Source organism: Macaca mulatta, chromosome 5 (assembly GCF_049350105.2).
Source record: "Macaca mulatta isolate MMU2019108-1 chromosome 5, T2T-MMU8v2.0, whole genome shotgun sequence".
NCBI lineage: Eukaryota > Metazoa > Chordata > Mammalia > Primates > Cercopithecidae > Macaca > Macaca mulatta.
Window position 1 is genome coordinate 2782117 of NC_133410.1, and position 13616 is coordinate 2795732.

At 47.6% G+C, this 13616-nt stretch overlaps 1 protein-coding gene and 1 long non-coding RNA gene across 13 annotated transcripts in view; one reads left to right on the forward strand and one right to left on the reverse strand.

Annotated features, from left to right (window-relative positions):
- Positions 1-13616, forward strand: part of FAM193A (family with sequence similarity 193 member A) — a 201260-nt gene that overhangs the window by 107243 nt on the left and 80401 nt on the right. For all 12 annotated transcript variants that reach the window (XM_078002878.1, XM_078002879.1, XM_028848244.2 and 9 more), the window contains one exon: positions 5744-5891. In XM_078002878.1, the coding sequence (XP_077859004.1) occupies positions 5744-5891 (148 nt within the window). The remainder of the gene's footprint in view (positions 1-5743; positions 5892-13616) is intronic.
- On the reverse strand, positions 12525-13593 carry LOC144341092 (uncharacterized). Its single transcript, XR_013417693.1, has 2 exons — positions 12764-13593; positions 12525-12630 (listed from the first exon to the last, which is right to left on the reverse strand). It is a non-coding gene; the product is annotated as an uncharacterized LOC144341092 (long non-coding RNA).

Sequence of the window (13616 nt, forward strand, 5' to 3'; positions counted from 1 at the left end):
ATACTTAGGGGCCAAGTGTGGTGGCTCATGCCTGTAATTCCAACACTTTGGGAGGCCTTACGTGGGTGGATCACCTGAGGTCAGGAGTTTGAGACCAGCCTGGCCAACATGGTAATACCCCATTTCTACTAAAAATATAAAAATCAGCCGGGTGTGGTGGCACACACCTGTGATCCTGGCTGTGCAGAAGGCTGAGGCAGAAGAATTGCTTGAACCCCAGAGGCAGAGGTTGCAGTGAGGCGAGAGTGCACCACTGCACTCTAGCCTGGGCGATAGAGTAAGATGCTGTCTCCGGGGAAAAAAAAAAATTGTTAGCTTCACAAAGCAAGGGAATAAATTGTTCTGTTGACTACACCAGTTATTGCTATTTTATTTTATTTATTTTGTTTTTGAGACAGTGTCTTGCTGTGTCACCAAGGCTGGAGTGCAGTGGCACGATCTCAGCTCACTGCAACCTCCACCTCCCAGGTTCAAGCGATTCTCCTGCCTCAGCCTCCCAAGTAGCCGGGGTTGGGATTATAAGCTTGCACCACCACGCCTGGCTAATTTTTGTATTTTTAATAGAGACGGGGTTTCACCATGTTGGCCAGGCTGGTCTTGAACTCCTGACCTCAAGCGATCCACCTGCCTCAGCCTCCCAAAGTGCTAGGATTACAGGTATGAGCCACTACACCCAATCTGCCTTTTTTCTCTTAAAATCCGTGTATTAGGCTGGGCACAGTGCTTCACACCTGTAATCCCCGCACTTTGTAATCCCTGTGATCCTGGCCGAGCCGAGCGGATCACGAGGTCAGGAGATCAAGACCATCCTGGCTGACATGGTCAAACCCCATCTCTACTAAAAATACAAAAAATTAGCCGAGTATAGTGGCACGCGCCTGTGGTCCCAGCTACTTGGGAGGCTGAGGCAGAAGAATGGCGTGAACCCGGGAGGCGGAGCTTGCAGTGAGCTGAGATTGTGCCACTGCACTCCAGCCTGAGCCACAGAGCGAGATTCCATCTCAAAAAAAAAACAAAACAAAAAAACAAAACAAAACAACAACAAAACCAAAATCCGATTATTGACCCAGTCTTTGTTTCCTGTATTCACAAATTTGCTTCGAGGGGTCCTGACCATCTCCACTTCATAACCTTACTTCTAGAGAAAGCAGTTAAGTAAAAGAGAATTGAGGACAAAAAGATCAGAAGCTGCGCGTGGTGGCTCATGCCTCTAGTCCCAGCTACTTGGGAGGCTGAGGCAGGAGGATTGCTTAAGCCTAGGAGCTGGAGACCAGACTGGGTAACAGCAAGACCCTATCTGTTAAAAAGTGAAAAAAAAGGGCCAGGCGCAGTGGCTCATGCCTGTAATTCCAGCACTTTGGGAGGCTGACGGGGGCAGATCACAAGGTCAGGAGATTGAGACCATCCTGGCTAACACGGTGAAACCCCGTCTCTACTAAAAATACAAAAATTAGCCAGGCGTGGTGGCACCCACCTGTAGTCTCAGCTACTCGCGAGGCTGAGGCAGGAGAATGGCATGAACCCGAGAGCGGAGGTTGCAGTGAGCCGAGATCATGCCACTGCACTCCATCCAGCATGGGGGACAGACAGAGCGAGACTCCATCTCAACAAAACAGAAAAAAAAAAAAAAAACCAAGAACAGAACAAGGTGTTATGGGGGGTGTGGCCAGCTGGCAGGTGGGCCGCAGACCCTTCCAGTGTTCCCTGTGCCCCGACCTGCTTCTTAGCCATTCCTTCCCTTCTGTGGCCACTGTGTATCAAGATTGGAAAGTCCTTAATGTGACCCTTGCAGAATAAAAGGTATCGGAAGAGGATTCACAGTGGTGAATCTGGAATGTGGAGTAGACTTTGTTCCTGGTTATGACGTTCAGATTTATCAAAAGCACTTTTCATGAGAAGACATGCATCTTGGGAGAGGGGCTCTAAAAACAAGATTCCAGGTATCTACCTTAAAAAAAAATTTTAGTGGTAAGCCAGTGAGTTTCGTCAGCCTGTCAGACTGTGGGTGGGTGACTGAAACCTGAAGTGCATCATAAAGCTCCCATCTTTTTCTGTGCCCTAGTTCTGGATTTTCTGTTTGGTCATTGGGTATTAATGGTCATACTCCAACCGTGAGCCATGTCTCCAGTGTGGATGCTGGGGCTCAAGCTGCAGTCTCACTTCTCACTTTCGAGACCCAGAGACAGTTGAGGGAGAAGGATAAACACAGACAGGGACAGAGTGAGACCAACCAGCGTGTTCTCTGAGCAGCACTGATGACGCCAGGACACGCCATGCCTTTGTGCTCTGCACCTGACTCCCTTGTCAGCCTGAGACTAATTCAAGATAATTCAGATTTGCATTGCTAGTGTACAGATATACATTTAACAATTCATAAAAATTTTGCTACTGATTACATACAAACACCCCCTAAAGTTTCTGTATCATGAAATACATATTGTACAATTCATCCACCTAAAATGTACAATTCAGTGGCTTTTGATATATTACATTTTTTAAAAATTATGGTAAAGTATATATAACATAAAGCTTACCATTTTAACAATTTTAAGTGTATATTTCCTTAACATTAATTATATTCGTAGTGTTTATAACCATTACCACTATGTACTTTAAAATTTTTTCCTCAACCAAAACAGAAACTCTACCCATTAAACAGTAACTCTGCATTGCCCCCTTCTTTTTTTCCCCATAGCCTTTGAAAGTCTGTAATTGGCAGGCTCCTTCCCCTGACTCCCCGCTCCTTTTTGTCTTAAAATGTATCTATGAAAGAACTGGGCCATCTGTCCTGGGGGTGCCTTGGTCTGATCCTGCGTGGGCGTGTTCACAGAGCAGTCTGGCCACCTCCATCCTCTGTCCTGCCTGAGAATTGGTAGGATCTGAAGGCTCTGGACGGCTCTGCTCAGATCCCCTGGCAGGCCGAGGCGTAGATGGGGGTTGTTTCTATCAGGGGGTGCATCCCTCAGGCCTGCTTCTCTTTGTTGTGGGTGTCAGTAGCCCATTGTGGGCTTCACTTTAAATATAAATTAAATTAGGCTTATAAAATTTACCCAAACCAATGTTATTTTATTCTCTTTATCAGTAATAACGTTTCACATACACATTATTGGTAATGTTACAGTAAGCCTGTTTCCATGCTGCTGTCTTGCATTTGCAGTCTCAATATTTAGATAGAAACCTGTTTGCTGAGCCATTGATTTAACTCAACCCTGTGGATAGTCCCTGTGACTCTTTTGATCCTAGCACAGCTTTGCTTGTGGGGAAGCCCTGTGCCTGCAGATTGCCTTCCAATTACACCACCAAAGATATCCACAAACCGCCTCCCCCACCTACTTTGCTCTCCCTTGGCTCCAAATTACCTGAATTCTATAAATTGGAAGAGGTAAATTCTTACTTCCAGGAGGAGCGGAACAAGGAACACATGACAGGGTATAATGCCGCATCCCAGCATTCCAGGTGGAGCAAGTAGGGGCAGGATGGAATTGGGTGGAAACTAGGTTCTGTATGAAGAATGGAAACCAGTCACAGAAGAGCAAGGCTGGCAGAGGAGAAGCGGGAGAAAAACTACTTCACGGGCTGCAGTGTGGCAGAAGCCCGGCGCCGCTGGAGTCCGTGTCTTAAGGAGTTTTGTCTCCTGAGGGGCAGAAACAGACTTAGGAGAATAGCTTTGATGTTTTGAAGTAGCCTCAATCCATGTGCATCAGTGTTGTTTCTTTCCTTTGTGCTTCCCTAAATGACTGTCCAGTTACACCTAACCTCTGCTGCCTCCCCTGGAGAGACTGCAATAGGTGAGCGCACAGATGGCTTCAGTAGCTGTGAGGTTGGAGATAGGTCAGAGGAGAAGAGGGAGTCATTCCTGCCCATTTCACCCATGAAAAGATCCTGATTTCCACATAGCTTTCTTTATTGTTTATTATAAAATCGTTAGATTGTCATTACAAATAAAATTCTGAAAATATAGAAAATCATAAAGTTAGGTTTTATAAATAATTTAGTATTATACATTTTTTCCCTATGTCCACTACACGTATTTTTAAACATGCTGTAGTCATATCTTTAGTTACCATGGGCATATTTCCATTTCAAAATATGTATGTGTATATATACATGAATGTGTGTGTGAATGGGTAGACATAATTATAAAATTGGTAATAAGTATCTAGTTATCAAGTACTGATTCTTCTAGATGTGCCGTTATTCATTTGGTGGCTTCTAGTGTTTTATATAAACAGTGCTGATCCCTAACCCTGCACAGAGTCTTTGAGCTCTTGATATATTATAAACGTTGTATTTGATTGTAAGCTGTCCTTGTCAAGATGTCTTTATTTCACTTATTTTGGCTCACACTGATAGATTTAGGTATTAGGAACATGAGGTTTTTCTGGTGATGATCTACATGTGTCTCCACACCTCTCTGTGTCCTCCTCCTAACCCCAGCCCCCAGCCTTCTGTCTCCCAAGCGCCATCTTGCTCACGGTCTCTTCAGAAATCGAGGTGTTTTTTCTCACTGTCCACCTGCATGTTTGTCTTTTGTTTCCTGTTTATTTTCTCATTTTCCATCTTGCTATCTTTCTTTTTTTTTTGTCTTTTTTTTTTTTTTTTTGAGGCAGAGTCTCACCCTGTCTGCTAGGCTGGAGTGCAGTGGCGCAATCTCGGTTCACCACAGCCTCCACCTCCCAGGTTCAAGTGATTCTCCTGTCCCAGCCTCCTGAGTAGCTGGGATTACAGGCATGCGCTACCACACCTGGCTAATTGTTGTATTTTTAGTAGAGACGGGGTTTCTCCATGTTGGCCAGGCTGGTCTTGAACTCCCGACCTCAGGTGATCTGCTCCCCTTGGCCTCCCAAAGTGCTGGGATTACAGGCGCGAGCCACTGTGCCCGACTGCCATCTTTCTTAATACAATATAATATAGTAGACAGAAAACTGTAACTGTATTTCTTCAAGTAAATCAAATTTTGTTTTGCTTTATTTGAAAACCAGATCTAAATTTTATGTCTCATTAAATGTTTTGTTTTCTCTGAGCCAGTTGCATTTTCAAGAGTAAAATAACTTTGCATCCCCATATTTTTTTTATCATTTTTAATTTTTATTTTTATCTAATTTTTTTATTTTGCAATTCCATATTTGGTAAACTGAATTGTTAAGCCATAGTCTTTAGAGACATGTTGTTCAGTGCTCATTTGTTTTCTCAGAAGCTGTTGTTTCTTTGAGCTGCTCTTTTTTTTTTTTTTTTTTTTTTTTTGAGACGAGTCTTGCTCTGTCGCCCAGGCTGGAGTGCAGTGGCGTGATCTCGGCTCACTGCAACCTCCACCTCCTGGGTTCAAGCAGTTCTCCTGTCTCAGCCTCCCAAGTAGCTGGGACTATGGGTGCCTGCCACCATACCCAGCTAATTTTTTTTTTGTACTTTTAGTAGAGATGGGGTTTTGCCATATTGGGCAGGCTGGTCTCGAACTCCTGACCTCAGGTGATCCAGCCACCTCAGCCTCCCAAAGTGCTGGGATTACAGACATGAGCCACCGTGCCCAGCCGAGCATCTCCTTTTTACAAGTCTGTCCCAGTGGCCTTGCATGGGGATCTGTTGATCCCTCACAGCTCCCTGCTGTGGTGCAGAGTGGCACCCCGTTTTCCATGTTGGGAGGCGAGTTGACAAAACAGGATAGTAGCAGCAGGAAGCGCATTTCTAATCTCTGCTTCAGAGCCTTTGAGTTCTTTCCTTTGTTACAAGGCCTTCTCTCTCCTAGGCTAGGAACCACCACACACGACACCTGCAGTGAGGACACATACAGTACCTTGCTGCAGAGGTACCAGCGCTCCGAGGAGGAGCTGCGCAGAGTCGCTGAGGAGTGGCTGGAGTGCCAGAAGAGGATCGATGCCTATGTCGACGAGCAGGTGAGTGCCACCCGGGACCACCACACCCCGCGCCCACCCTCGCACAGCCACGTTGAAGGCAGCACCAAGACACTAGTTTTGTCCTGAGCTGCAAGCCGGGAATTCCCGACTGAGGCCCAGAGGCGCGTGTGGGTAGCCCCTGTGTGCGTGCCAGCTGCTGGTTTTCCAGAAGGGATGGGAAACCTGTTGGCATCACAGATGGCTTGGGCCTCCTGTGCCTGAGGTGTGGTGGCAGCAGTTGGTCAGGTTCGCCTTGGCCTGGGCATACCCGCTGTCACTCACACAGGCTGTCACCCAGGCTCTGCACCCCAGGTAGAAGGTTTTGTTTTGTGTGTGTGTGTGTTTTTTTTTTTTTGAGATGGAGTTTCGCTCTTGTTGCCCAGGCTGGAGTGCAATGGTGAGATCTGGGCTCACCCCAACCTCTGCCTCCCGGGTTCAAGTGATTCTCCTGCCTCAGTCTCCCGAGTAGCTGGGATTACATGTGCCACCACGCCCAGCTAATTTTGTATTTTTAGTAGAGACAGGGTTTCTCCATGTTGATCAGGCTGGTCTCGAACTCCCGACCTCAGGTGGTCTGCCTGCCTCAGCCTCCCAAAGTGTTGGGATTACAGGTGTGAGTCACCAAGCCCGGTCCAGGTAGGAGATTTTTAAGTCCAGGAGCCATTTACTGAGCACTCTGCTGTTGAGAGCTCATTGTCCATCTGTCCTAGTCTAGAAAGGAGTGCAGACACATGCACAGGTGGCAGGTGGCTAATGAAGTGGAAGACAGAAGAGGGAGGGCATCTGCTGGAGGTGGATCTGAAGGGAAGGTGCTCAGGTAGCTCAAGCCTCTCAGACAGAGCAGGGCTTTGAGATGGCGCCCCCTCTTTCTCACCCCTGGCCTGCCTGCTCTCCTAAAGCGGGGTTCGGCCAGGAAGGAATTGAGAGCGGCCCTGGTTTAAAGATGACAGTAGTGTGAGCAGTGGTAAAGGAGGAGTGACTGAGTTATTTATCTGTTGCACTTTGGAGACTCTCTGTAGGAAAATGGAACCTGGGCTCTAGCCTAAGACATGTGCTGTTTCCATGTCTGCCCTGGCATGGTGAGTGCCACGTGGATGCCAGCCGTGGCTCCTTGTCAGTGTTCCTTGTCAGTGCTGTGAGGGACTGGGAAGAAGGAAGGGACTAGCATGTGCTCACTGCTCCCGAGAAGCGTGTCACTGATTTCACAGTTACAGGCCGTGTTTTCTGTTACTGTTCTCTACTGCAGCCACAGGGACTAGAGCTACAAATGGTCTGTTGTTTGGATTTTCGCGGGTTTTCTCCTACTCCATTCTTCTGCGTTCTCAGCCTCCCAAAGTACTGGGATTACATTTGTGAGCCACGGCGCCTGGCCTGCTGGCTTTTTTTGAACCTTCATCAGCTTCAGTGGAATAAGTTCCAACTTTGTCACGTGCGAAATTCTGTGCTGTTGAGCTTGTCTTAGGGCGGGTGGCCCTGAGATTCTCCCATGACTCTGTCTGCGCTTCTTCCTTGGCCGCTGTACGCACAGCACATCAGGGTGAGAAGGGGCCTTCGAGGTCAGTTTGGTCCTGGGAGACTCCCTCTGTGTCCTGAGCCTCATGGTGAGGCCTGAGAGAGCAGTTGCTGTTTTGTGTTTTCTTCAAAGTGGGCATTCCTAATTCATGTTTTTGTCTGTTTTTGCAACCAGAGACTTTCCAGCTGTGGTTTGTCACTGACCAGCGACTTCTTAGCCTGACTACTGAGTGAGAGCAGGGTCTGGATGCCAGGTGGGGAGGGCAGAGTCTCCCACTGCAGCAGCACCTCAGCAGCCTTCATCTCGTGAGGCCTGGAGCATCCCAGGGGCTGCAGCTGTGCCATGTGGGGACAGCACAGCAGAGAGGGTGCTGAAAGCTGCATTCCCCTCTGCCATCTGTGGGTGTACCAGCCGATTTTCACAAGTTTGCTGTTCTGGTAGAGGGAGCAGGAGTTGGGGGGAGCTAGGATAGTGGGCATTAGCCTGCTCCAGGAAGTGGGCATCTTGAGCACAGGCTCTTCGGGGCTGTGGCCGTGCAGGAGGGCCAGTAGTGTGTCCAGGTCACCACTCCCTGGGATGTTCTTGACTTGGGTCCCAGGGAGAACCCTGCATGGCAATCAACACCAGAATGCAGTCCTGGATCTGCCCTCTGAGTGTTTTCCCTCCCTAGTCTTAGTTTCCCACCTGCAAAATGAGATAATGACATTAGGTGATGTTTTAGTTTTACACGAGCTTTTGATTCCAAATAAGTTTTTTGTGTGTTATTTTTAAAAAGCAAAACTGGCCAGGTGCAGTGGCTCACACTTGTAATTTCAGCACTTTAGGAGGCTAAGGTGGGAGGATCACTTGAGCCCAGGAGTTTGAGACCAGCCTGGGCAACATAGTGAGACTTTGTCTCTACAAAAAATTAGGCTTAGTGCCATGTGCTTGTGGTTCCAGCCACTCCAGAGACTGACAAGGGGAGGATCACTTAAGACCGAGAGTTTGAGGCTGCAGTGAGCTATGATGGTGCCACTGCACTGTAGCCTGGGTGACAGAGTGAGACCCTGTCTCAGAAAAAAAAAAAAGAAAACGGCCAGGCTCAGTGGCTCACACCTGTATTCCCAGCACTTTGGGAGGCTGAGGCAGGTGGATTACTTAAGCCTGGAAGTTTGAGACCAGCCTGGGCAACATAGATAGACCTTGTCTCTACAAAAATACAAAAATTAGCCGGGCATGGTAGCGTGCACTTGTGGTTTCAGCTACTTGGGAGGCTGAGATGGGAGGATCGCTTGAGCCTAGGAGGTCAAGGCTGTGGTGAGCTATGATCATGCCACCTCACTCCATCCTGGACAACAGAGTGAGACCATATCTCAAAAAATGAAAAAAATATATAGGCATAGGGACAGTAAATAGTCCCTGTGTTGGTATTGTACTGTGGGCCGCTGGTTACTGGGTACCCTATAGGGCAGGGATCCCCGACTTTTGGGTCACAGACCAGTACTAGTCCATGACCTTTTAGGAACCAGGCTGCACAGCAGGAGGTGAGTGGCCGGTGAGCAAGGGAAGTTTTGTCAGGATTTATAGCCACTCCCCATGCCTTGCATTGCTACCTGAACTCCAGCTCCTGTCAGATCAGCAGAGACATTAGATCCTCATAGAAGCACAAACCCTATTGTGAGCTGCGCGTGCGAGGGATCTGGGTTGTACACTTCTCATGAGAGTCTAATGCCTGCTGATCCGTCACTGTCTCCCATCGCCTCCAGATGGGACCATCTAGTTGAAGGAAAACAAGCTCAGGGCTTCCACTGATTATGCATTGGGGTGAGTTGTATGATTATTTCATCCTGTATTACAGTGCAGTAATAATAGAAATAAAGTGTACAGTAAATGTTATGAACTTGAATCATCCCGAAACCATCCACTTGCCTCACCTGGTCTGTGGAAAAGTTGTCTTCCATGAAATCGATCCCTAGTGCCAAAAAGATTGGGGACCACTGCTCTGGAGCACATCCCATGGCACCTAAGCAGGGTGGTTTATTGAGAGTACAGAGGAGGGGAGGAGCAGTGAGATCTCAGGTCATCAGCAGACACTGTGAAGGAAAGACCTTGAGAAGGAAAAACAAAAGGCGAGAGGCCGATTTTTCTTCCTGGCTCACTGTTGTCACTGGGGCTCGAGGGAGTGAAGCTGATCTGCTCTGGCCTCACAGAGGAGCGAGGTGTGAGAAGCCACAACCACCCTGGCTGGGAGCAGGGATAGGAGCTCAGGTCTCTGAAGCCCAGGGAAGAGCCACTGTGCAGGGCAGGGTTTCAGAACTCCCAGAGAGGCTGCTTGTGGGAAGCACGTGAAAGGGTCCTTAATCCGAGAGTGTCTCCGTTGACGACATAGTGTCACCTGCTGAGTCTCTGTCTTGCCAGCATGAGTTGCAGTCAAGTTGTATTGCATTAGGTCATTGAAACCTCCCAAGTGCATAGGATCCTGCCTGCCTTTACCAAGGACCTCTTAAAAAAAGAGGTGCCCCAAGCACCTTCTGAGTAGGCATGGATAGCTGCCCACAGTACACTATAATGGCAGCAATGGTGGTATTTGCCTTTGGCCCAGAGAACACTGTGTCAGGGCCCTCCTCCACAGTCTTGTTAGTGTTTGTAGCAGTAACAGATGTGCGGATGGAGAAGCTGAGTGTTGATGAATCCACTGGAGAGTGTCATCAGACCCAGAAGGGTGGGCATATCAGTCTGTTTTCACACTGCTATAAAGAACTACCTGAGGCCAGGTGCGATGCTCACACCTGTAATCCCAGCACTTAGGGAGGCCAAGGTGGGCGGATCACCTGAGGTCGGGAGTTCAAGACCAGCCTGACCAACATGGCGAACCCCCATCTCTACTAAAAATACAAAATTAGCTGAGTGTGGTGGTACGTGCCTGTCATCCCACCTACTCAGGAGGCTGAGGCAGGAGAGTCGCTTGAACCCGGGAGGCAGAGGTTGGGGTGAGCTGAGATCGTGCCATTGCACTCCAGCCTGGGCAACGAGAGCGAAACTCTGTCTCAAAGAAGGAAAAAAACAACCTACCTGATTCTGGGTAATTTATAAAGAACAGAGGTTTAATTGATTCACAGTTCCTCATGGCTGGGGAGGCCTTAGGAAACTTATAATCATGGCAGAAGGAGAAGAGGAGGCAATGCACGTCTTACGTGGTGGCAGGAGAGAGAGAGCAAGAGGGGAAATGCCACACTTCTAAGCTATCATATCTTGTGAGAACTCACTATCATGAGAACAGCATGGGGGAAATCCGCCCCCATCATCCCATCACCTCCCACCAGGTTCCTCCCCTAACATGTGGGAATTACAATTTGACATGAGATTTGGGTGGGGACAAAGGTGAACCATATCAATGTAACAGGTTGACGTGATGTCACAGGGCAGACGTGGAAGGTCCTGTAATCAGGGTGGTGGCAGCCTCGCTGCATGTCCTCAGGACACCTCTAACCAGGCTGGACACCCCTGGCAGGGAAGCATAAGGGACTTGAGGTTGCTGGCCTGAGCGGTCAAGAAATGACCAGTGTGAAGCAAACATTGAGTTCGTCCCAGACAGCCCCCGGGAGCAGAGTCTAGACCCCATGTAGATGTGTGTGATCAGAAAGAGTCCCTTGCAAGGGTCGTTCGAAGGCAGAGTGGGCTGTAGTGTGGAGATGAGTTCCCCATGATAGGGAATGTGGAGAATAGTTGGAGAGGTGTTTGGACTAGGTGACCATGAGGTCTCATCTCAGATTTCATTTCAGGGACACATCTGTCCCTGACTGGGGCTGGTGGCCTCTGTGCCTGGTACTCATTGTTTCCTAGGGATTTGCAGAGTACCCTTCAGGGGAGGCACCTGTCTGCAAGCTTAAGTGCACATCAGCTTTGCCTGTCAACAGCGGTGATTTGCGTGTGTCAGTGGTTCCTGTCCTGGTGTTGAACAGGAGATGCTGGCCTGTTGTGGAGAAGCTTTGAGTCTGGAAGCTTTTCTGCGTGGAACTCCCACCTCCCTTTCTCCTGCATTTGGTGTTTTTCTTCTGTAGAATTGACGCTGTTCACTTGATTCATCCCTGGTGGATTAGTCCATTCTTGCACTGCTATAAAGAAATACCTGAGACTGGATAATTTATAAAGAAAAGCAGTTTAATTGGCTCACAGTTCTGTGGCTGAATAGGAAGCATGGCTGGGAGGCCTCGGGCAACTTACAATCATGGTGGAAGGGGAAGGGGAAACCAGCACATCTTACATGGCCGGAGTAGGAGGAAGCGGGGTGGGGAGGTGCTACACACTTTTAAACAACAACCAGATCTCCTGGGAACTCACTATCACTAGAATAGCACCTTTGGGGAAATCTGACCCCATGATCCAATCACCTCCCACCAGGCCCCACCTCCAACATTGGGGAATACAGTTTGACATGAGATCTAAGCCATATCACCTGGCTTTCCCATCATGTGTCAATATAAGTTTCTGAGGTTGTGAATAACTTGTAACCTTCAGGTGACTTCAGAAAAATAGTATAGTTAGTGATAACATAGGGGAAGAGATGGAAGAGAAGGAAGATGAACCCTTACTGAGCGCTGGGCCAAACCCAGTGTGGCTAGAGCCTCACTACTGCTTCCTGGTGTTACCACATCTGCAGGTGGGAGGAGGCTCCCGAGGGCCTCAGGCAGGCCTATTGGGGTTTAGGTCAGTGGTGGCCTAAGTAGCATAACATCCTGCCCCTAGGAGCCTGGGGTGCTGTCCTTAGTTCCACATGTGATGGAAATGGCAGATAAAGTTCTAGTTTCAGAGATTCATTTCTCCAATTGAACTGTAACGAAACACAAAAATGCCTTTAAGAAAATTCCTTTACTAAGACTGAAAAATCCTTTGGGAATAGTAATTTCTTGATGTATCTGTTTCTTGAAGTTAAACATTTATTTTGAACTATTATATATGGTATTATATATTGCTGTTGTTCCAGGAAAGATAGTATATATGTAAAAATAACATATACATATTCTCTCTAGGGAAAAAATACAGTGTCACTTAAAAAGTAAAGTGTATTTCTTTAAAATTGCATGTTACATCGTTTTTACAAAGAGAAAATCAGTCTCTTCACTAAAAGAACCAGAAGATGATTTATTTTTTTTGAGACGGAGTCTCTTTCTGTCGCCAGGCTGGAGTGCAGTGGCGTGATCTTGGCTCACTGCAACCTCTGCCTCCCGGGTTCAGTGATTCTCCTGCCTCAGCCTCCCGAGTAGCTGGGACTACAGGCATGCGCCACCACGCCCCGCTAATTTTTGTATTTGTAGTAGAGACAAGGTTTCACCCTGTTGACCAGGATGGTCTAGATTTCTTGACCTCATGATCCACCCACCTCAGCCTCCCAAAGTGCTGAAATTACAGGCGTGAGCCACCACACCTGGCCAGGAGATGCGTTTTTATTTTAACTCTCTTTTGAAGAAACCATGAGAAACAATCCGCCACTAATACAATTGAGGGAAATTGAGAGAATAATAGTCATTCTGGAACCACGTATGCATGGGTGGGAGGTTGGGGGGAGCTGAAAACAACAGAAATTTATGCTCACAGTTCTCGAGGCCAAAAGTTCAGAATCAGTATGTTAGCAGGGCTGTGTTCCCCTGAAAGCTTTGGGGGCAGCTGCAGTGACCCCTGGAGTTCTTGGTTTGTGGCCGCTTCACTCTCCACTGGAGCCATTGTAATGCGCCATTTAATTTAAAACCTTTGAATGAACATTGGTTGCTTCTAATAACATTTTAGAAATTTTATACTGATTCAAAGGTTTTAAAATGTTGAATACATGTAAAATAATTGAGTCTCTGTTCACAAATATGTATGTATGTGGCAAGAGAGTGGTAGGTTTTTGTTTGTTTGAGATGGAGTCTTACTCTCACCTAGGCGGTGGTGTCATCTGGGCTCACTGCAACCTCCGCCAGCTGGTCTCAAGCAGCCCTCCCACCTCAGCCTCCAGAGTAGCTGGGATCACAGCACACACCACCATGCCTGGCTAATTTTTTTGTTTGTATTTTTGGTAGAGATGGGGTTTCACCATGTTGCCCAGGCTGGAAGTTTGAAATAAATTATTTTTATGTTTGCTTTCTAAAATTCATTCTTTGTTGTTTGACACATACATAAGCCTGCAAGTACCCAAATTTGTCCCCCCCCCCAAAAAAAAAAAAAAAAAATTTCCCAGAAGCTGTAAGGAGTCA